Source organism: Balaenoptera musculus, chromosome 2 (assembly GCF_009873245.2).
Source record: "Balaenoptera musculus isolate JJ_BM4_2016_0621 chromosome 2, mBalMus1.pri.v3, whole genome shotgun sequence".
Lineage (NCBI taxonomy): Eukaryota > Metazoa > Chordata > Mammalia > Artiodactyla > Balaenopteridae > Balaenoptera > Balaenoptera musculus.
In genome coordinates, this window is record NC_045786.1 from 101,619,742 (window position 1) to 101,642,450 (window position 22,709).

The 22,709-nt window shown below is 47.4% G+C and overlaps 2 protein-coding genes across 12 annotated transcripts; both read right to left on the reverse strand.

Moving 5' to 3' along the window:
* Positions 1–312: 312 nt before the first annotated feature.
* HOMEZ (homeobox and leucine zipper encoding) lies at positions 313–8,894 on the reverse strand. Its single transcript, XM_036844698.1, has 2 exons — positions 8,708–8,894; positions 313–3,211 (listed from the first exon to the last, which is right to left on the reverse strand). The coding sequence occupies exons 1-2, from the start codon at positions 8,745–8,747 to the stop codon at positions 1,614–1,616; spliced, it is 1,638 nt and encodes a 545-aa protein (XP_036700593.1). The 5' UTR covers positions 8,748–8,894; the 3' UTR covers positions 313–1,613.
* A 4,381-nt stretch (positions 8,895–13,275) lies between these two features.
* Positions 13,276–22,658, reverse strand: PPP1R3E (protein phosphatase 1 regulatory subunit 3E). 11 transcript variants are annotated; one of them, XM_036844398.1, is made up of 7 exons: positions 22,484–22,658; positions 22,231–22,317; positions 21,802–21,935; positions 18,331–19,455; positions 16,623–18,025; positions 15,717–15,798; positions 13,276–14,883 (listed from the first exon to the last, which is right to left on the reverse strand). In XM_036844398.1, exons 4-5 carry the CDS (start codon positions 18,745–18,747, stop codon positions 17,600–17,602), a joined length of 843 nt encoding a protein of 280 aa, XP_036700293.1. In that variant the 5' UTR covers positions 18,748–19,455; positions 21,802–21,935; positions 22,231–22,317; positions 22,484–22,658; the 3' UTR covers positions 13,276–14,883; positions 15,717–15,798; positions 16,623–17,599. The 11 variants fall into 11 exon arrangements, with proteins under 11 accessions (XP_036700293.1, XP_036700291.1, XP_036700294.1 ...); XM_036844396.1 differs by having other exon boundaries at positions 15,717–15,860; XM_036844399.1 differs by having other exon boundaries at positions 13,276–14,819; positions 16,401–18,025.
* Positions 22,659–22,709: the final 51 nt, after the last annotated feature.

Consider the following 22,709-nt stretch of genomic DNA (forward strand, 5'->3'; position numbering starts at 1 on the left):
GAGATCAAACATTTATTCTTCTTTGGGTACTAAGCGGTAGAAATGAGAGATTAAATGGGTAGGCCACTGGTAGGCATACCTTAAGCAAAAATATTGGAAAAATGTAAACATAGCACCTGCCAGAAATAAATTTGGTCTTGGGAATGACCTTGTAACTGAATAGGATCCCACTACCCTTTCTGAAACTGAATTTATTTTAAAGGCATTTCTAAACTCCCTCTCTTCTGAGCAAGAGCCTGTGCTGTAGCAGGTGCAGAAAACAGTCTGCCTAGTGATAGATACTGATCTACTAACTTTTCAAGTTTTTGTTCTTTTACTTTACCTCAGTATATCCTGCCGCTTCAAAAATAAATAAAAAGTATACTAAATCAGAAAGTTAATGGATTTGGCTCCATTAATCTCTAAACCATAGAAGTGGCAAAGCGGAGGTGAGAGAAACAATTTTATTTTTGGCCTTTTTATTATTATTCTAGCAATTTGGGGCTTCCACTCTTTTATTTCTAGATGGTTAACCCACTGATACCTTTATATCTGACCCCAACTGATGAAAACCATTCTAAAACATCAATTAATTCAGTTAAGGACCATGGTCCCTCTGTCTCCAAGACAGATCGTATAAAGTGAGGGAAAAGTCTCTTTTTTGGACACATTAAACCAACACCAAAAAGATAAAAAAAATCAGTCTCTGAAAAAAAAAAATCAGTCTCTGTCAAGCTAGGCAGGAGGGACTGTCAAGTTTGTAAAACCAAACCTGGAACCTACCTGCACTGTCCTTCCGAACAGTAGAAACCATTCCCTCTCCTCTCTACCCCTCTGTAATCTAATTCTACTTTTTTTAAAGGACATCTCCCCTAATTCCCACCTCCAATAAATATCCAGTCTAAATTATTCTCCACCCAATTATTAAACTTTTTCACAAGCTCCGGGGGGAAGATTTACCCTGAGACAAATAGTGAACAGAATGGGGGTTTTGGAAAGATAAAAAGGTACAAGGCATAGTGGTCCAGTATTAGAAATGAAAATATTCTGCTCCCTGTGTGACTCAATAAAGCAGCAGGAAAACATATAAAGTCAAGCTGGTATAAGGAAAAGGAAATATTTGTGATTGACTGGGACATACCGAGATTCTTGGCTGCATTATGTGTGGACTTGTGCTCAGAGAGAAAAGAAGGGGTGCAAGGCAGCCTTATATTCCAAGGAAAATGGTGGGGTGGGACTGGGGGATGTACTGGAATCTTTACTCCTCCTTTCTAGTCCTCCATAGATGTAGGCCAAAGCCTGGCCTCTCTGTAGTACACTAAGGGGAAAGAACAGCAGATACGAGGAGAGCAAGAGCCTTTTCCCGGCCCCATAGTTTGGACCAGACCCACAGCACTCTTCTCATTGAGGCTGGAGGCCTGGATTTCTGCCCATCCAATCCCCACCTTGCTTTGTCCTCCATGATCATCCTCCCTGGTCCACCCTTACTACATCCCGCTGTCCCCCACCCTCAAAAACACAAAGCTTTTCAGTTCTTTGCCACAAGGTAAGTAAAAAAATGTGGTTTCTTTGTTTAAACAGTTACTAAGTTGGTTCGTCTTTTAGTAACAGACCTCCCCTCCCCCAGTGCCCCCTCAGTCCTGGATGATCACATCATCATCATCGTCGTCGTCATCTTCCTCCTCCTCCTCTTCATCCTCATCATCTTCTGGCAGTTCTTCCTCCTCCTCTTCCTCCTCTTCATCTAGACAAACCACCACTTCAGCTGGCTCAGGTAATCGAGAGTCAAACCAATCCAGTACCTGCTGGGTGCTAAGCCTTGATGCCTGACTCAGTTGAGGGATATCACTTTCCCGTAGCTGTTGGTGGGTTGCCCAGTACCTCTCCAAGGGTCGTATATCCGGTGGGGGTGGGGGCATCGGCAGAGGTGGTGTCTCAGCCCATTCATTCAAGGAGCGGGTTGAAGGTGGTGGTGTGGGAATTGCTGGATCCTGGAAACTAGGGGCACCAGGTACTGCATTGTCCCGAAACCATTTTAGTTGCCCATGCTTCAAGGCATAGCGTGTGTCACCAAACCACTGAATAATCTCAGGCCGAGGTAAACCAGTGATCTGCTCTAATTTATGGTAATCCTCACGCCGTGCCCACTGGCACTGTAAAAAAAACGATTTGAGGATAGCCAGCTGCTCTTTGGTTTTGCGCTTGGTCTTTCGCTGGCGTTGCATATCTGGGGAAAGGTACTCTGCAGGGCCAACCCTACCGGGTGCTGAGTTATGCCTTAGCCCCTGGGGCCAGGCTGGCTCCAGCTGTGGGCGTAGTGCCTGTTCATTGGGTGACAGTGGCTGTGGGATACAGCCCAGTGGCTGGAGGGGTTTAGAGGTGGCAGTAGCTCCATTAGCCAGTATCTGGAAAGAGGAAGAAGAGGTAGAGGAAGGAGGAGTCACATTAGATGCTGACTCCTTCTTACAACTACTGGCAGGTAATGAGACGGGTGGGGGCTTATCCCGAGCACGGGGCTGGTGGACAGCTGTGGAGTGGTTGCAGGAAGCAGTACCTAGGCCGTGTGACTGGTCGGGACCCTTGCCTGCCTGCTCCTTAGAGAGGCCACTGCTTTGAAGATCCTGCCAAAACTGTGATTGGTGGGGGAATGCCCCACTGCCAGGTGCCATCAGGGGCTCCTTTGCTTTCTGGTGACTCAGTGGCTCTGAGGGCTCTGAGGGCTCTACCTTCAATCCTTTCATCTGGGTGGGCTCGCTAAGAGTCAGAGGAACTATTCCAAGACCAACTTGTTCTGGAGGTGGCATTGGAGAAGGAGGCACCTCCTCTGGGGGCCGCCCTGCATGATGAGTAAAAGATAGAAGGGATTTGAAATGGAGTTGGTCCCGATGGTAGACTACTCGGGCTCGAGTCTCTTCAATTTCTTCGGATGACCAGCTAATGCCACAGCGGAGGCGCTGGGCCATGAACCAAGTCTTGACTTTCTCCATCTGCAGCCCATAGCGTAGGCAGAGAAGGGCAATGTCTGCTAAACTGGGATAGGGAAAGTAGCTGAAGGTTTGTAGCAGGTGTTCATTGCCATCCAGCTCACTGGTCTGGGCTGCTTGGGTCCACACAAGTTGTAGCTCCTCAGAGATTGGAGGGAGACAGATGAGCCCCGCAGGGGAGCTATTAAGACCGCTGGCCTCTTTATTAGGAGGCATGGTGCTTTCTGATTTGTGCCCTTCAGAGATAGCTGTAATAAGAAGAGAAACAGCTCGATCACTGGGGCTCCTCTTTCAGCCCATTGTTCAATTTCTACCAAACAAAACGTTGGACTCCAAAAACAATCAACTTCTACGTGTACTGTGCTGCATTGCTTTTAAAGTGCATAACAATTTCTCATTTAATTTTCATAACCTTATAAATCATCAGAGCCTGCTATAATTCCTTGTACGTATGAAAATACCAAAGTCCATAGAGGTTAAATTATCCCAAGTCACAAGACTAGTGAGTGTTGTCACCAAAAAGAAAATCTGACTTCAGAGGTTAAAAAGGAAAACATCCTTATAGCCTTTATCTTTCCCATTCAAATTCCTCTAAGTTCATGGAACAAGAGTGACAAAACTAAGACTCACCAAGAAAACAAGAAGAGGTGTAATCCCAGAACACTTTAGCTCCTAACAGATTATCTCTAGAGTTATCTCTAGATTCTCTCTCGAATATGGAAAGGTTAAGAATACAACGTGTGAAAATCTAGAAGGTAGGATAGCACAGTCCCTCTGCCCAGCCCCCTTTTCTTTCCCTTCTTGGTGGGCGAGTGTTAGGGGGAGGGGATTGATGGGGTGTTTTTCTAACTCTCAGTAGGATAAGATAGGTCAGCTATCTGGGATAAATGGGGCTCGCTCTCCCTCGGTTTTGGTCCGGTTAGGGTAGAGGGAGGGGAACGTTTCCTACCCCTGTCATCCTCAGAACAAAGGTTATTCCCCTCCCCCCAGCCTTTGTCTCTTCCAACTGCTGAGTCTCTCTCCAGGGAGCCTAGAGAGCTCCCTCCGACCTTAGCAGCCCCTCCGCACAAGGCGGAAGGCCCTCAGCTCTTATATCCTCAGTCCAGCTTTCTTCTCAGAACCAGGTGGGCTTGCTCATTATGAACTGTAACCGGGTCCTGCAAGCTACCCAGCAGCACCAGGGCTCCCAGGGTCATCGTGGGTGTGGGGACTGCAGGGAAAGCCTCTGACTACGCTTCATTCTTGGAAACCTGCTCAAGCTATTTCCCAGAATAATTCTGTTGACCGATTTTTTTTTTTTTTTTGGCCATGCCTGGGGCTTTTGGGATCTTAGTTCCCCAGCCAGGGATGGAACCCATGCTCCCTGCAGTGGAAGCGCAGAGTCCTAACCACTGGACCGCCAGGGAATTCCCCGTTGGCCAAATTTTAACTCGGCTCCCCATGTGGGCATTAGAGACTTTAAAACATCTGTCATCCTTTACTCTTAGAGGAATCCCATCTGAGTTTATAAATATTACTTCTGATATGTTATGGATAGGACAGGATTCCGATATAAATGCTACATGATGAATTGAGAAAAATCTCAAGTCCAGAAGTTACAGATAGTGCAGTGTAATATCGGGGATTTTATATGATGAACAGAAAACTTCGGAAGCATTCTAATGGGTGTCACCGTTCCCTTTTAACAAGCAAATCTTAACAAACTGAAGGCCATGCAGACCCTAAAGGCAGTACAGCTTGAAGAGAACCTTAAGAGGGTAAATGAAGGCAGCATGGCATAGTGGGTTAAAATATGATTAAGGCCAGCCTGCAGTTTGAATCCCAATTCTGCCACCAGCCATGTGATCTTGGGCAAAAGCTACTGAACTTATAGGCGCCTCAGTTTCCTCATGTGTAGAAAATGGAGACAATGTTGAATGTATGTAAAGTTACATATATTTTTACAGAGCACCTACTGTGTGCTAGATGTCATGTGTAGGCGGGGCCTAGAGCTGTTAGAGGTGGAGGTCTGGGGTGAGGCAGATTTGAGGTGAATCGCAGCTTCTCCACTCCCTAGAGTGCTCACTAAGCTTTATTTTCCCATCAGAATAAAAGGAGGTCATAACAGCGTCTACCTTGCAAGTTTATGACTAAATCAAAAAATGCAACTGACGTCATGCCTAAAAGTAAAGGCTCAATAAATTAGAGCTTTTATCATTGCTTCAGCCTCACAGGCTGATTCTGATATAAGGTAATGCTCCTCTTAGACAACAGGGGAAGTGAGGCAAAGACTGAATCCTTTAAAATGACTGTTTCAGTCTGTTATTGCAGCCTTAATCCTAATGAGCAGTGGAGGAAACCAGGGTGTCTCTGATTTTGTACTTTTTATATTTGGGGAGTTGGATATAATTCCAGAAAGGATTTTGCAACTTTTAAAAAGTAGCAAAATCACTGCTTTAGAATTGAATCCATAATTTGGATGTAAGTTCTTTTTGATTACTAGGTGAATTGCCAGTGTGGTAGCTCTACCTTTACCCTCCAGGTCCATCACAGACACAGCTGAGGGGCTGTGAGGAAGTGCTTGCACAGCTAGGCACTAAACCACCATTTGGAAATTGTGGCCCACCAGGAACACCACCAAATCTAAGCTGGAGAATACTTGATGCTCCAGCACTTGACATCCACGTAACCTTATCTGTGTCCTGTTTTTTAAGGTCACAGTAACAGTTTAGATACGAGGAAAAGGTAGCATAAGGAATAAAGCAGTCCAGTGTGAGGATGAAGACTGCCAGACAGGAAATAAGGCAGGCACAGCTATAAGCCCACCAGGAAGCATTTTACTTTCATTCATGTGGTTTGCTATCCTTCAGATTCCCATGCTATCAGCTTGATATTTCAGTATAACATACAGTAATGCAAAGGTCATATCTGGTGTACTGTATGTGTCTACAGTTTTCCAGTGACACAAAACACAAGTTGTGGAAGACTTCTTGATACAGAATGGTGGCTTAAATCAGGGCACAGCTGTAGAGCTGGTACCTCCCTGGAAGAATCTGGCTTTGATATAGGAGAAAACTATCCAGGGAGTGGCTCATGAGAACTATAACAAAGAGAGTAGACCCTACAGTAATCAAAACCACAGTGAAGACACTATAGTGTCTTATGTCCTTGTACCTCATTTGGAGAAGGGAGGAAAAAGGGAAGGAAAGCTGGAGAAATAAGGACTCCTCTGGGCAGAGGTGGTGGTGGTGGTATTATCAATTCTGAATTATTACTAAACTTGTATCCATGCCAGATATGCCCCACTGCTACTTAAAATCACTAATAAAAAATACAGTCAGGGTAACACCCTTATTTCCCTTTGGGCTTTCCATACCCCTGGACAAAAGGCAGAAAAGAATGGGCTGCCTTAAACTTCCAGTGTAGGTGTTCACACAATCCTAGGAAAAAGAGGTCTTCAGAACTTGAGCCTAGGCTGGGAATTCCCTGGTGGTCCAGTGGTTAGGACTCTGCACTTCCACTGCAGGACTGCAAGGGGCACGGGTTTGATCCCTGGTGGGGGAACTAATCCGGCATGCTGCACGGTGCCAAAAAAACCCTCGAGCCTAGGCTTATGGTTAAAAGCAGGAAACAGTTCAAGTGAGAGACCAGATATGAGCCTGCTAAATTCCCTAAATCTTTATTCAGAGAACTGAGGTATGTTTCTGAATGAAATGTGTTTTGGTGATAGTTTTCAAGGGCCTTAAAGAACTTTTAGTGATATTCAATTCATGTGCTTCTCAACTTTTTGGATCATGGACCTCTTTGAAAATCAGAAGTTATAAACTCTCAGAAAGTTATGACTTACCGCCCCCCCGCCCTATAAACATTCACATTTACACATTACATAAAGTATAATCTAGGGGGGTTCGCTGATTGCCCAGAAGCCCTGGTTAAGAAATTCTGCCTTATGTCCTCCCAACTTAATAAAAGCAATGGTGGTAATGCTTAAAGAGAAACAGTTTATGAATGAATGGAAAGAGTGGTTGGAAGACTCAAGAGAATTTGAATTAGTCTAGAAGGGACTAGGCATTGGTGATATTAGTTGGAGAGAGTGGAAGTGAGGGGTGTTCAACTGGGCCAAAAGCCTGGCTTAACTGACCCCTACTGGATTACATTATCAATACCCACCCATAGTGCACTGGAAACTAGAGACTGGTAGGCTACTCTAGTGTGGCAAAGTCAGCTGCTTCCTTCAGCTGCCCTATGTGCTTAGGCCAGTTGTGTGTAATTCCAAACCTGCTTAGGCTCATTGTTTTTCTGTATATAATAATTAAACATCACATAAACCTATGAAAAATTAGTGCATTAGGAATTGTTTCTGGGAATTCCCTGGCAGTTCAGTAGTTAGGACTCAATGCTTTCACTGCTGAGGGCCCGGGTTCAATCCCTAGTTGGGGAAGTAAGATCTCGCAAGCCGCACGGAGCGGCCAAAAGAAAAAAATTGTTTCTATGAAAACGAAGTCAAATGCTTTGGAAAGACATAATACAAAGGAGTGTACATTAAAAAATTTTTTTGAGTTGGGAGTAGGCAAGAAAACTGTAAAAGACTGGAGGGGCAGGGGACTTAAAAAACTCAGAAGTATTCTGCACTCAGATTGCTTCAAAAGTGTTTAAATTCTCACTCCACTTTAAAGAAACCAAACGTGGAAATCACACATGATGAGAGGCAGTGGCTCCAGGCTCAGGCTGCACATTAGAATTACCTGGGAAACTTAAACCAGGGGATCAACCTCCTCATTCTGACTTAATTAGCCTGGACTGGGGCCCAGGCATAAGTAGTTTTTAAAAAGTTCTCAGGGTGCAGCCAGATTTGAGATTCACTTATGTAGTTTATACTAGAAAGACAATTGGGACTGCCAATCAGCATACTTACATAAAGAAAACGCTTGGACACTAACCGAAGAGATTGGTGAAATGAACGTACTTTTAATGACAGTTCTTAAGATATGTATGCATCATTTAAAAAATTCCCAACTTTAACTGGCTTTTTTGTTTTTTCGTTTTTTTTTTTTTGTTTTCAATTACTGCCACCTACTTATCCTAATCATAAAAAGTGCTTCAAATGTATGGTGAGAAGGGGGTTCATATGATAAAATATCACATCTGGGCCCTCACTACCAAATAGGTCTCAGCTTGAGTCTTCTTTCAGTTTAGAAGTCTCAGATTAGGACGCAACACCAGGAACCTCTGAGGACTCAGGTTCTCACTTTCCTAGTTGGTTTTCTGAGTATGTCTGGGTAGGGGTCAGAAGGGGCAGTTTCTCTTAAACCTTTCATTCCCAAAGGCCACTGCTCCCCAGGAATAAAGCCAGGTTTCTGTACATGTGTTGAGGTCGCCAGGAGGTAGTCATGGAGGGGAGGAGGGGAGGCCTGGGAAGGAAACGTTTCTCCTATCCTCCATTTCACAGGCAGTCTAGAAAGCTCCAAACTGGGTCAGAGAACAAAAAGTTCCTGCACTTGGGGCGATGAGCCCCAGGAAGCAGGCGAATCTCAAACCCTCCCCTCGCCAAGGGCGTCCCTACCCAGCCTTCCCCTCCTCCCTACACACCCACTCACCCTCCCCCAGTTACAACAGGGAACCGAAAAGTCCAGAGGAGAAAGGCGAGAGAACCAGGCGACTTCGAACCTAGAATTCTCCTCCCCTCACCGCGGGGATGGGGCTCCGGGGGTCAGAGATCTTACAGGGGCTGGGAGGGGAAATCGAAGGGGCTGGGGATCACTCACCGCAGTCCGGCCCGGGCGGCGGCTCCCAGCCTCGCACCATGGGCCGGGGGGAAAGGGGGAGAAAGGGCAGGGGGCCTCCGGGGTGAGAGTGGGGTTGCTGCCCGGTGCGGCCTGCTCCGAGCCCACCCGCGCGGAGGGCTGGGACCCGGACTGTCTCCCCCCCCCCCACCCCGCCCCCGAGAGCGCGCCCGTCTAGCCCAGCCCTGCTTCAGCGAGTTGGAGGCGGGGCGGATGGGTGGGGCGGGCTCCAGGGGCGGTGCCAAGGTGGCCCGAGTCCTGATTGGTGAACGCAGACAGGCGGGCCCCGGCGGAACGGACTGGGCCAGCAATTGGCTGCGTGGGCCTCGGTTGAAGTCGGCTATTGGCTCCGTGGGCCTCAGCCGGGGTGGCTATTGGCTGCGTGGGGCAGAGAAGATGTCCCCCCGGGCTAGGATGCAGTGAATGGTACTCCCTCCCACACTCTCCTTGTGGGCGCCGGATCTTCGGAGCCCACTGGGCAATGTTCCTCCTGGAATTCCCCAAGAAATTCACAGCAGTTTGCTGAACTGTCCAGACCGCCTACAACTACTCGCCATTTGTTTCCTTCGGAAGGAAGACTTTTTCAATGTCCCTTTGCCAGCCTCACACAGGAGACGCGCGTTCCCAGACGAGGGCCCAACCGCTGTCAGCAGCGTCACTGTAAACGAAGCGCCTAGAGCAACCGGGAACTTGTTCTCGAGATGGATCAAATGTCTTGGACACCCTTAAAGACGAGGATCCTAGCAGCCCGGCACCTTCGGCCGCTTCCCGGGTCCAGCTGTCACCAGACAGGTGTTCTCAAAGACGAAGTGCTAGAGGAGGTCACCTCGTTCGGACTTACCAGCCCCCACCCCCCGCCCTAGTAAAGAGGACCTGGAAATGTGCCTCATATTTGGGGACCTTGGTTTTCGTTGTCAAGAAAGGGAGTGCGATAAAATGGTCTTTCCACCGAAACAGTATTCCACACCGAAATTCTGGGCCAAAAGTTTGTATAGTTAGGATTCTCAGTCTTCTGACTAAAACTTGGGAACAATACTTTCTGAAGTGACTCTTCTGTTCTCATGGTAGTCTCCTCTTGTATTATTTAGGTCACAATAGCTTATATACCTACAATAACTTATAAAACAATTTCAGACTTTGCCCTGTATTCCACAGATCTCGCCACTCCCCCTGTACCCCCTGAAAGTCAACCACCATAACTGCTACTTCTGATTCTTCATTGCACCAGTCTAAGGTCAAGAGCTCTTTCAAGGTTGCCAAGCATGAGAAATGTATCTCTAATTCAGCTTGGCGCCCCATTTTCCGTTGCTGGCCCCGCATTTGCCCCTTCCTCCCCTCTCTCCCTCAATACATTTAGTAACAATCTCACTCCTAAGAGCCATGCCCTTCAAACTAGTATCCTGCAAAAACATCATAGGAGTAAGCAACAGAAAGAATATTCTCAGCTTTAGAATTAGAAACTTTTGATCCCTGAGGGTTTAAGCCAGGGCTGGTGGTACATACAGACCTTCTCCTAAATCATGACTTATTATGCCAATGGTTTGTATGTAACGAAGGAAGGGAAAAGTGAAACACTATAGGCAGCGGGCAGCCCTCAGTTGTCGACGGAGACCTTATGGTTTTATAATCCAAACAATGAAACTGGATTGACCCGGAAGAACTCACGCTTATTTGGCTGGAAAGCCAGGCAGGAACTGTGAAAATTTACTGGCTGTCCCTAGAGGGTTCAGTCAGTCACTCTGGGCATCACAGATCATGGGCTGGGAATTATGAAAGGTAGACAACTCAGTCACATTTCTTGTCTCAGAAGGATACTCACTCCCAATTCAGGAGTAGGGAGAAGAATCAAAGACAGATTTAAGGGAGGAAGAATCCAAGGAAAGAAGAAACTCCTCTGCCCCAGTTCTGGAGAACAGGCTGAAGCCTCCCTCCTTTATGTGGGTTTCACCCTAACACTTTATTTTTTGTTTGTTTTATTAATTTTTATTGGAGTATAGTTGCTTTACAATGTTGTGTTAGTTTCTGCTGTACAGAAAAGTGAATCAGCTATCACCCTAACACTTTAGAAGATAGAGTGGACTGGGGTGGGGGAGTGGAAGAGAGGAAGAGGTCCAGACTTGACATTATCAGAGAAGGGAGGGTCCCACCTTCAGCAAGACAGTAATCATCCCAGCTCTTCCAGGGACTAGTGCTGAAGAATGTGGATTTACCACATCATCCTTAATCTTTGGTGAAAACTCCCTCTCCCTTTGCATGGCTCAGAAATCTAGCAGGAATGACCAGACACACAATGACCTAATAGCTAAGGAAGTTGGAGGAAGTTAAGGGCCCTGTCTTGCACAGAACTCTTCCAAAGCATGGGAGGAGTCCCAGCAATGTGTTAGTATGATCATAGGTTTTTGCAGAATTTGAAAAAAAAAAGTTAAACTGCAGTTGGTCAAGACTGATGTCTCTTTCCTTTCTGACTCCTCCTCCATCACACTTCTCCTTTTGTCCAGTGGCAATGAAGAGGCCACGGGCATTTGGGGATTGACTAACGAAGTTAAGCTGGGAATACATTTAGTTTGGGTGTAGGAGTTACACATCTGTGATTTGCAGTTACTTCTGTGAATAAATAGTAATTATAGTGTTATGGGCTGAACTGTGTCCTGCTAAAATTCATATGTTAAAGTCCTAACTCCCAGTACCTCAGAATGTAACCATATTTGGAGATAAGGTCTATGCAGAGGTAATTAAATTAAAATGAGGTCTTTAGGGTGAGTCCTAATTCAGTATAACTGCTGTCCTTATAATAAGAGGAAATTTGGAGGCAGACATGCAGGTAGGACCATGTGAAGATATAGGGAGAAGATGGCTACCCACAAGCCAAGAGAGAGGAACCTCAGAATGAAATCAACCCTGCCAACACCTGGATCTCAGGTTTCTAGCCTCAAAACCGTGAGAGAATTTCCACTGTTTAAGCCACCCAGTCTAAGTATTTTGTTATGGCAGCTCTAACAAACTTAATACATACAGCTTCCAGGAATACTCCCAATCAAAAATTCAGTTTATGATATTCATTATTGCAAATTTGAAAATGCTCCAAAATCTTACACCACATATACTAAAGACATTTGGTAGTGTTTTTCCAAGTTTGACCACAAATCCCCCCAAATTATGTGACATTATTACTTACAAGGTGTAAAGGTGAAATTTTTTTTAATTATCAAGAATTTTTTTTAAAGTGATCATGGAGATGAAATTATCTCTTTACGGAAAAATTATATATAATCATCATATAAAAAGACTATCAAAGAGCATGCAGCCAAAAACAAAATTGTGGGGAAAAATATTTAGGTTTGCCACATAGGTAATTTTAAAAATTTGTTATTTTTCTTGATTTTGTGATATTTATCAGCTTTTTTAAAGTTGTAATTTTTAAAATACCTTTTCTCATTCTGAAATATTTATTTTACTTTAAAAAGGCCCCAAAAGTTGTATGCTTCAGACAACCGAAAACTTGGATCTATCCCTGGGACTAACGAAACAGATATGGTGAGTTTCTGCCCCAGTTAGGGAAACCCTGCTCCAGTGTTCTGCGCTCTGTCCTAAAAAACAAACGTGAGGGCTGACCAGTCACAACTGCAAGTATTGAGGATTTGGGATAGCAAAAGCTGCAATGAAGGAGTTTGCAGAAGAGAGATTTCAGACAAACCTACCACCAAACTAAGATGTGAGAAGTCTGGAAAGACATTAGAGTGTCATTAGGTCACAAAGAGTGACCCTAGGCAATAAGCCATGGAGGGAACCCCTGGAAAGCCCCCACTTACCTCTCCTTGGGGATCTGCTCCTCACGCTGACTCTACCCTTCAGCATATCCGGTTTCAATTACAATGCGTGTACTAAAGAGTGGATGCTCTGCAGTGACATCACAACTTGGCCATTATGATGTAATGATGAGGCATCTGATTATTCTCGGCTAGGGCTTCCTTATAAGGAACAGTCTCATTACTTGGTGGATAATTGGACTCTTTTACCATTCAGGTGATGTGGGAGTCAATACTATGTTAGAACTTGATCTTTTTCAAATAGACAGAGGTCCGTGCTTTTCCTCTCCATCATATTTCTTGTCCTTTGTTTTAGGATTGCCCTTGATAGACAAAAGGGGCTTTGCTTTTCCCTCCAGTGCCAAAGGAGCAGAATGTAATTTAGACGGCCCCCTTAAGAAAAGCACCCCACCAAAGGGGAAACACGGGGCCTTCACCTGAGCTGTTCCCTTTAACTGCAACAGCAGCTGGTGCTGGGTGCAAGGGAGCTATGAGCTGGGCCTGGTAACTTTCCCTACCATTACCCAAAAGGGTGGTGTGATACTATAGGGGTGTCTCATACCAGGGCCACCCAACTCCTCCATATCTCCTTCCCATCCAACTTTCGCATAGCCAGAGGACTCCAGCAGACAGGGAATAGGACTTTCAAGAAATGAGATGGCCAAGAAATGCAGGGTGCCTCTGGGTCTCTTGCCACCCTCAGCCCCAAACAAACAATACTTCTCAGTAGCTTATACTTTCTTTTCATATTTCAACTTTATTTCAAATACGAGGTCTTTTATCCAGAAGGGAGAGCAGTTGCATGAGGAGGCTGAACTGAGGCACAATACGAGTGGGTCTGGGGCCCAGTGTACAGAGCTGCACTGTGAAGAGGGGAGGCTCGGGAAGGGTCTGATGAGGTCGGTGGTTTGAGGGGGATTCACATAGCAAACTTTCATTTCCTCTCCAGGTTAGCTATTCAATGGGTAGATTATTCAGTTGTTGTTGTTTTGTTGTTGTTGTTTGTTTTAGCAACTTCACTGTTCTTCAGCGATATCACTGAAAGAAGTGCCAAGGCTGGGGACATACCAGTCCCTTTTGTTTCTCTTTCTGCCTGGACGGGGAAGGGAATGGAAACTAGAAGCAGAAAATGAAAATTTCTGACGTGTCCCTTGTCATGAAAAATCGTGGGTCTGACCCTGTGGAGAGAGGCCTGTTTCATAGCCTGGGAATGGGAGGTGGTCAGGAGGCCTGGGTTTAAGTCCCATCTGGAGTTGCACTAACAAATTCTCTGACCCTGCTGGGGTCCCTTCTCATCTCTGGACCTGTGTCCTCATCTCTAGAGGAGTCTGGACCCAGTGATCTCTAAAGACAAGCCTTTTCAGGTCTCTGGATTCTATGACCTGAGGATTGCAAGGATCCAGAGGGGCTCCAGAGAAACACAGGAGTTAGAAGCAAGGGAATGTGGGATTAGATTGGCAAGTTGAGTTAGGGCTTATTGTGAAGAGAAATGATATATTCTTAAAAGCTATATTCATAAAAGAAAACAAAGGAACAGTCAGAATACTTAGGAAGACATCTGAGGTCTGGATGAGAGGAAAGGGCAAGAGTGTTCCTGCTGTGTTGCTTCAAGGACCCGAGCTCCTGACCATGGTAATAATGGTTTCTCTTATGGCCCTTCCCAGTCCATGGCTAGCAGGTTATACCCTAAATTGCCCCCATTCGTACAGTCATCAGGCTTTAGAGGAAAGTCCCCACCACAACGCCTAACACATGACAAATCTCTGAAGTTTCTGCCAAATTCCTAGTGTTTCCCATGTCAGATTAGACTAGCAGCTTACCCCCAGGCCCTGGGGCAGCTCTGTATGGGAAGAACCAGAAGACTCATGTCTTGGCTCTGTAAAGCTGAGAATAGGGGCATAGGTGAGCCATGGTACTTCTTAGAGAAAAAGCTCAGGAACAATGAACTCTTCTTGGTTCCCTGCCCCCAACCATTTGCATTTATCTGCTTAGTAATACTCAGGTTCCCGGAGAGGGCCCAAGCATAGACCATCCAGCAATTGTCCTAGTCAGGGACCCTTCTAGTGGAAACTTTAGGGAATTGGCCTGCTCAAGGCTAGTTGGGGTAGTAGGAAGGGGCACAGCATACCAACAAGTGTGGAGGACTGGCTAGGGCCAGGAGAGAATCCCAATGTATGGCAAGGCTGGAGTTCAGATGGGTTCCCAAGTTCTCCAGCAGGCGCAGGCGCAGTGGTTCCTTGCTGATCCTGCAGAGCCGGGACACTGGCACAGGAGGCAGCAGCAAGCTCCTGGAAATAGCAGATGAAGCTTGGGACCCTTGGTGCTTTGCCTTCTCCAAGCCAGTTGGGGAGGCTGGGAGGATGGGAAGGCAGAGCACAATTAGAAACTGTGGTCTTTTCCTAATAAGAGATGGTATGTGCCAAGGTTTTTTTTGTTGTTGTTTTTTGTTTTTTTTTTTTTAATGGCAAGGTTTTAATTTTGTTTTTAAAGGATAATATTATGACATCATGGTTATGCACTGAGGCTCTGGAGATTTCCTGGGTTCACAATCCTAGCTCTGCCATTTACTAGCTGTGTGATCTTGCACAAATTACTGAGCTTTTCTGAATTCTCTCTAAAACAGGAATAACATTACTCAACTCATAGGGTTGTTTTGCGGATTATAAAGCATGCAAGACACCAGATTTTAGTGGCTACGTAAGTAAATGCGAGCTCTTGCGACTGCTGATACACATAACAGTAATGCATACACATTACGCAAGAGATTATCACACACTGAGCTTTGACCCAGTCTCCCGCTCCATTATCCTCCCTTGGGCTCTTCACTGGTGACTAAAAAGTGTATCGCTTGGTGGCTTTCAGTACATTTTCTCTCATCACTCTGCTGGAACTTTGACCTGAGGGTGATCCACAAGATGCATGAAATTCTTTGTTTTTTCCACCAGGTAAAGATGATGCTTAAATGGACATTTGTTTGAGGAATGACCCAGGGTTTCTCTCTTTCAGCCATTTTTCTTCAAAGGATTAAAGATTTGGAGAGGAGGGGCATGGTAAGAAGCCCCATACTCTATTCTGAATGCATACATGGGCACGTGTGCGTGTACCCTCTCTCACTAAGAGATAAAAGGGGAATCCAGAAAATTTTGAGAAATCAGTAACAGAAACAGGTGTGGGGAGCTGGTTACCTGGGAGCTCCTTGTTCATCTGCGGCATCAGGAACTGCTTCTTTTCCCTCTTCTCCCTTCTAGAAGACTGTCAAGAAGGAGCCTGAGGGAGGAAGGTGGATCAACCATGGTCTTGGAGAAAAGGAAGTAGGCTCTCCACTCCTTCTGGAGGGAGAAGGAATAGCAGAGATCAACAAGGATGAAGAGGGAGGCAGACAGAAATAGAGAAAGTGAAGGTAAATACCGTATATGCTAAAAGAAAAATGAAAGTGATGAGAAGGGGACAAGGAAAGAGAAAAGCAAAGAGCTTAGACATAGGGTGAGAGGAGAGGAAAAACAAACAACCAGCTGAGGTTAACCAGGAGAGACATAAGGCATAAATGTGAATGGGTAGAAGAGCCCAGCTTCCCCATTTCACTTGCTCAAGGTATGGAGCAGACTGCCATCTTCTGGTACCATTTAATTTTCAAGGTGCTCTGATTCTTGATTTGAAATGTTTTCCGTTTCTTATACCTATAATCCTTTATACTCAAGAAAGTCCCCAACATTGTTTCCTTTCATTTTGGGGGCTCCCAAGCATCACTTTCCCCTACAGAGGCACCTCCCCAAAGCTGTCTCATAGCACCCAGGCTGGAAGTCTGTTGGGGCAAGAGCAAAAGCAAGGGGCAGAAGATGAGCTGTGGTTTGAAAGAGGCCCTGGAATACCCTGAGGCTGCAGGCTGGTTGCTGCAGACTGGATGCTTCCTGGGCTCTGGAACACGTGTCAAAAACTGGAGAACCGTTCTCAGGCCCGACCACACGCTTGGGGTGCTGTGTGTTCTGAACTGTAAGCCCTTCAACTGTAGGCTGGAGAATGTGGCTTCTAATCCACACTCTGCCCCTCACAGATCATAAAATGTCAGAGCAAGAAGGGGCCTAAGAGATCACCTAATCCAAATGCAGTTTCTCAAGGAGGAAAATCTGGCCCAGAGAGGTGAAGTAACTTGCCCAAAGTTATCCAGCTAGTCAGTGACTTCCTTTTCTTCTGTGGCAGAAGGAATCCTGTGATTCACCTGACTCTTGACAAATACAGTCCATAAAGTGCTTAGAGGTCATTAGAAGGCACCCAGAAAGGTAAGGCTGGCATTTTTCTGGAAGCCCCTGAGTGCAACAACCCCTTAGGCACCACATTATTTGGCTACAAGGACAAGCCTGGAGTTGGTTTTGCTTTCATTTTCATCCCCAGGGCTGCCTGGAGGCTGGAGGAAGGAGCTCTGATGCTACCTGCCATCACTCCCCAGCCAGTCAGTGAAGACTGAAGCTAGGGGCTGGCAGGGGTGACAAGGGAATCCTGTCATAATGTCAGGGGCTGGGGAGCAATGGCCAAGTTCCTGGGACTTAAGCAAAGCAATTATGGCTGAGTTAAAGCTAGGATGGGCAGGGCTGGGGAACCTGCGGTGGCTAAGGCCAGTAAGAAGAGGGAATGAGCCAGCAATCTAAATGATTTCAACTGTGGTGGGCTCCTAGTTCACACAAAATACGTCCTCAGTCCCAAAGAGTTACCCTCAACCTTTGACTGCCTAGGCCGGACGGACCTACTCACTTTCTCCCAGTGCCCACTCACGGAAGAGAACGTCACTATCGTCCTTTTGCTTCTTTTCTAATCTTTCAGCACCCTTTCCGTCTCCCTCCTTCTATGACTTGGGTTCCTCCACTCACATCCACCCCAACCTCCCCGACTTTCGTTGATTCTACCCACACCCCACACCCCTTTGGTTTCCCCCATCCTCCTCGCCCTCCCGGGCTTTACTCCCTAGGGCAGCTCCCCGCCAATCTCGGTTTCTCCCATTCCTCCCCACCAAATCTTCGGGCTCCCCCAGCCCCCCGGTGCCTTTGATTTTTTTCCGCCGTCGGCCGCAGGCGTCTCAGATAAAGCGGGTCCAGCCCTGGAGCTCCGGGGCTCCACCACTGCCCGGGTGCTCGGGCCCACGGAGAGCATAATCACGGCCGCCGTTGTTGTCCCAGAACTCGTGGCCGATAACGCGGTAGCGCAAAGCGAAAAGCAGGGCGCCACCAATGGGTGGCGCCGGCAGGCGGAAGGCGAATCGGTCGGCGCGCGGCGGGGACGGGGCCGGACCGGCGTAGGCGGCGGGCTCCTCGCGTTGGGTCCGCCAGCCGTCAGCGCTCCAGCGCACGCTCACGCGCTTCTCGTAGGCCAGGTCCAGCACGCGCGCGCTCCCGGCCACGCCCAGCGGGCCCGCCTCAGCGCGTTCCAGGCAGATTCGCTGCGTCCGCAAGCGGGCCGCGAAGCCAGGCTCGCTGGCCGGCTCCAGGGCAGCGCGCGCCTCCTGCTGGGAAAGGAGGAAAGGGGAGGAGGGAGCTCAGGAGAGGGGAGGGGAGGGGAGAGAGAGGGGCGGGATCAGGGCGAGGCACGGGACCAATCGGAAGGCCGACCTCGGCGTCCGGGCAGTCAGAGGGGAGCCCAGCTGGGAGAGTGGCCTAGAGCCACCTGCCAATGGGGACCCCAAAAGGGATGAGCGAGAGCAAACCCAGGGTTGGGTGTGGAGATGGGTGCTCCTAGATAAATCCACTCCCATAAACCCGCCGAGGCCAAGGTGGGGAGGTCCCGGGGAAGGGGCGTACCTCTGCCGCCTACCTGGAGACCTCGGGCGCGGGTCTGGCACGGTACGAAGTGGCGAAGGGCGTCCCTCTGCAGCTGGACCTGCACGTGGCGGGGTACCCGGGGTAGCTCTCCCGGGCGGAAGCGGCGCACCGCGGCCAGCTCCAGCCCAAGCGCGTCGGCGAAACGCACTCTCTTACGGGTGTCGGGGCTGCGGCTGTGGGGCACCCGGGTACCGCTGCCTCCGGCGGGCGCAGAGCGAGCCCTGCGCCCCCGACTCGGAGCGGGAGCTCGGGATCGGGCCCCGAGGCGCGTCCCGCCTTCGCCTGGCTCCTCCTCCGGCTCCTCCTCGAGGCTGGGCCGCTGGCTGCGGTAGTAGGCGCGCTCTGTCAGCGCGGCGATGAAGCTCAGGTTGCGGGGGATGTCGGTGCGGGGGGGCCGCTCGCGAGACATGGCACCCCCCGCCCCGGCGGAGCCCTCCCGCAGCGCCGCCGCGCTGCCTTCCTTTCCTGTTTCCCACCCGCCTGGTGTCGGCGCAGAAGCTTCAGGCGCCCTTCGCAGTTGCGTACTCTCCTTGCTGTCACCTCCAGAATCCTCCACCTCAGCTCCCAGGGTATTTGACCATCACCTCCTGCGTCTCTCTGCTCTGAGCGTGCGCTCAGCGGCGCTCACTCTCCGGTCCCGCGGCCCTCGCCCACAGCCCTCTGACAGGTGGCTCCCCATCCATCAGGAGGTGGGCACTCCAGCCTACAGGTCCTGAGTGAGACCACTCTGCCTTTTTTCTTTTTTTTTAACGGCCTCAGCCTTTCGGCACGGGAAGAGTTAACGCAGGGAGTAGAGAGTAACCTTTCCTTTTCTTTTCGGGGAAGTTTCAAAAGGCCCAGCCTGTAACTTTCTCTTCAGGGCTCAACGTCTTCTTTCCCAAACCCTAGGCTCCAGGTTTGGGAGGATGATGGTGGGCGAAAACATGGGAAGGTCACGAAAGCTAGTTAGAGTCTCAAACAGAAGCTGAGATGTGGCACTCAAAAGGGTGGGTGGCCCATTTGAAAGAGTTCTGAGCTGAGAGTTGTGGAACGACATAGTTTCTGGTCTCACCTCTGGTGCTATTTAGCTGCGTGACCTTGAGCAAGGCACAACTTCTCTGGACCTCAGTTTTCTCATCTGTAAAAAAGTGGATTAGAGTTCTGATCTCTAACCTGACTGACTGTACGCTCTTTGACGGCAGAGGCTGTGTCTGATTCATGGTCAGTTTCAGCACATAGTAGGCCCTCAAATTATTGAATGAATCATCACATATCTCTCTTGGAGCTGGGGCCACGGGGTTCTAGTTCCAGTGGGAGCTCCAAGAAGGGCACAGAGCTGCTTTTTACTCTTTCATTTTTTTCTATATTAGTGGGGAAAAAAATGTGAAGTTTTGTTTAGTTTTTTTCTAACTTCCCTCCTGATCTTATGTAGCATTTACAGTGTGCTAAGTACAGTTGTTTTACAAATACTAACTCATATAATACAGCCATCATAGGACTAGGGAGTATTATGCCTATTTTATGGATGAGAAGATTGAGGGAGAGACAGGATAGGACTCTTGCCCAGGGTCACATAAATTAATATTTGGGGAGCTGGAATTAGAAGTCAGCAGTCCCACTCTAGAGTCTACTCTTTTATCCACTTGGTTATAAGTGGATTAAAACATTTCATAGTAATAGTTAATATTCTCAGAGCATTAAAACGGGGAAACTTAGAGTGGAAATGGAATCTCTAAATTTAAAGCAACAGGAGAGTTTAACCATAAAATCACAAGTGACTAAGTTGGAAATAAATAGTGAGACATATGCTATCTTATTATTATACAATTTATTCCTGCTTGCATTTTAATTCCAGTACTAACCATAGCAATACTGTTTAGCCAGGACTCATTTTTAAAGTGATATTTTTGTTTTCTCATTTTACACATACGTATATAATCCATGGACACATTCTTTTCATGTTTTAGGGTATAAAATAATGCTACAGTAATTTGTGCTACAGTCAAGCAGTTAAAAACTGTCTTCCTTGCTCTGCTAAAATATGTTATTGACAGAATAGGTAAGGTTCCACGTCAGCCTAAATGGCTCGAGGTTTTCTGGGAAAAGCTCTGTTGCCTTGTCTACAGTTTGAGCTGCCATTCCTTGGCTCTGTAGTGTTGACCTGAGAAGATCCTTGAGGTACACAGCTTTGGACCTGGTGTAATTTGTGTTGGTCCAGCAGTCTTTGTTTCTTAAACAGCCACTGCAGTGATCTTCAAACATCTGACTGGGCCTACTCAATAACTGGCCAGAGGCGTCGAGTGATTTCTTCAGTCAACATTTACTGAGGGTCTATTAGGCTATGAGGACATAAAAGTGAATAAAATTCAGTGCCTGCTCTCACCGAGCTTATAAATAAATGGGTGGGCAGACAGAAATCTATTCGGATCCTGTGACAAAAGTGTTTTTATTTCAAGTAAACGTCTTAGAAGAAATCAGGACTGCAAATGAAGGACTAGGCTAGATTATTCTATAAAAAAGAAGGCAAACTTGGGACTTCCCTGGTGGTCCAGTGCTAAAGAATCCGCCATCCAATGCAGGGGACGTGAGTTCGATCCCTGGTTGGGGAACTAAGATCCCACCTGCCGCGGGGCAACTAAGCCCGCGCGCCATAACTACTGAGCTCACACACCTCAATGAAAGAGCCCGCGTGCCGCAAACTACAGAGCCCACATGCCCCGGAGGCCGCGCGCCACAACTAGAGAGAGAAAAAACCCGCACGCCACAACTAGAGAGAGAAAACCCGCACGCCACAACTAGAGAGAAGCCCGTGCACCGCAATGAAGAGCCCACACCACAAGGAAAGATCCTGCATGCCTCAACTAAGACCCGACGCAGCCAAAAAAATAAATAAATAAAATTACATTAAAAAAAAAAAGAAGAAGAAGAAGGCAATCTTGCTGGTGGCAGCTGGAATGATCAGCCCAAGGACAAAGGAGAAATGAGGATGGTTGAACGGATACAGTCATAAAGGAGTGGAATAGGTGGTATGTTCAGAATATTGGGGAGAACTGAGTTTGGGTTTGCAAATGGTGTGGATTCAGTTTGGCCTTGTAAATGGCATGATAACAACATTGATTACCTGAAGCAAAAAGGGACCTTGAAACAATACAGTGTTAAAGTTAAGACAAACTTTCAAATCAGAATTAGGTTGAGGCCCATCTTCTCAGTATGTGGCTTTGGGCAAATTACGTAACCTCTCCAAGCCTCACTTTCCTCATGCATAGAATGAGGATAACACAACATAAGGATTGGTGTGAAGATAAAATATCAAGTGTGTAAAGAAAGCACTTAGTACCTACTAAGTCTTCAAAATGTGTTAGTCATCACCATCTTTACAGAAAAGACCTTTCTTCTCTAGTTACCATAGAGGCAGATGGGAATACCAAGGCTTGGCCTGGAGGTAGAAGCAAAGGGAACCAGCAGGGAAGGAGAATTGGGTTACCTCTTTCGGCCTTTGGTTGGAGAGCCCTCCAAATGGAGCTGAAGGAAGTGCCAGCTGCAAGAGCTGGTGGGCCCCAATCAGAATGCCTGAGGGTGCCCTCGTGTGGATCAGCTGTGGTCAGATGGCTTCACACCCTGTGTAAACATACTGTCTTGTATAAATAATAGACATTCATGTATGTGCATACATACATGTAATCTGAAAGGATAAACATCAACCTTGACGTTGGCAACCTCCAGGAAGGGAGGTGGAATTGTGGGAAGGGCAGAGGGAGGGGGATTGAGGACTTGTATTTTTTTTCTCTACACTTCCATATTATTTGACTTTTTCATAATGAGAATAAGTTCATGTGTTGGCTAGAAAGAACTAAAAAGGAAACCAATCTAATTACAAAAAAAAAAAAAAAAAAAGAAGGTAAAGAAAAATTACCTGCAGAAACTGCTTGCGATCCAAGTCCTGACTCCCTGATGCTTGGCTAAAGCCCCAGCTCACGTAGAGACCACTGGGTTAAAGGTCCTGGAGAAAAGAGGAAGTGAAGTGTTTGGTGTCTGTGTCACGCCTGCCAGTCCCACAGGATGAGGCACCTGGCAGGCAGTTCCCACCGGAATGGGAACTGCTCCTCTTTTCTGGGCACCCACTCCAGGGCTGGAAAAGTTCAACAAGTGCATGGAACATCAGAGACCTTCTGGAAATGCTGAATTTGCTCCAAGGTTTCCTGAGCCTTAGCCGGCTTCTCTGGGTAGCCTCCAGGGTCAGGAGCCCCGTCCGGCTCTCCGTGCCCTCCTGGCCCTGCTCTTCCTGGCCTCCAGCGGCCCTCTCTCTTCCTGAGTTGTGGCCCTTCCCAAGCCTGCGTCCCAGCCCCGCCCCTCTCTCTGGACGCATCTCTGGGCCCCATCATCACCCGGCGC

What these genes read in the sequence shown, in the direction of transcription:
- HOMEZ (XM_036844698.1), bottom strand. Translation starts at nt 8,747, where the DNA reads ATGGTGCGAGGCTGGGAGCCGCCGCCCGGGCCGGACTGCG. An exon ending in GCCGCCCGGGCCGGACTGCG is followed by an intron (nt 3,212 to 8,707) that starts GTGAGTGATCCC and finishes TTCTTATTACAG; the next exon opens with CTATCTCTGAAGGGCACAAA.
- PPP1R3E (XM_036844398.1), bottom strand. Translation starts at nt 18,747, where the DNA reads ATGTCTCGCGAGCGGCCCCCCCGCACCGACATCCCCCGCAACCTGAGC. An exon ending in CCCGCGCCCGAGGTCTCCAG is followed by an intron (nt 18,026 to 18,330) that starts GTAGGCGGCAGA and finishes CTCCTTTCCCAG; the next exon opens with CAGGAGGCGCGCGCTGCCCT.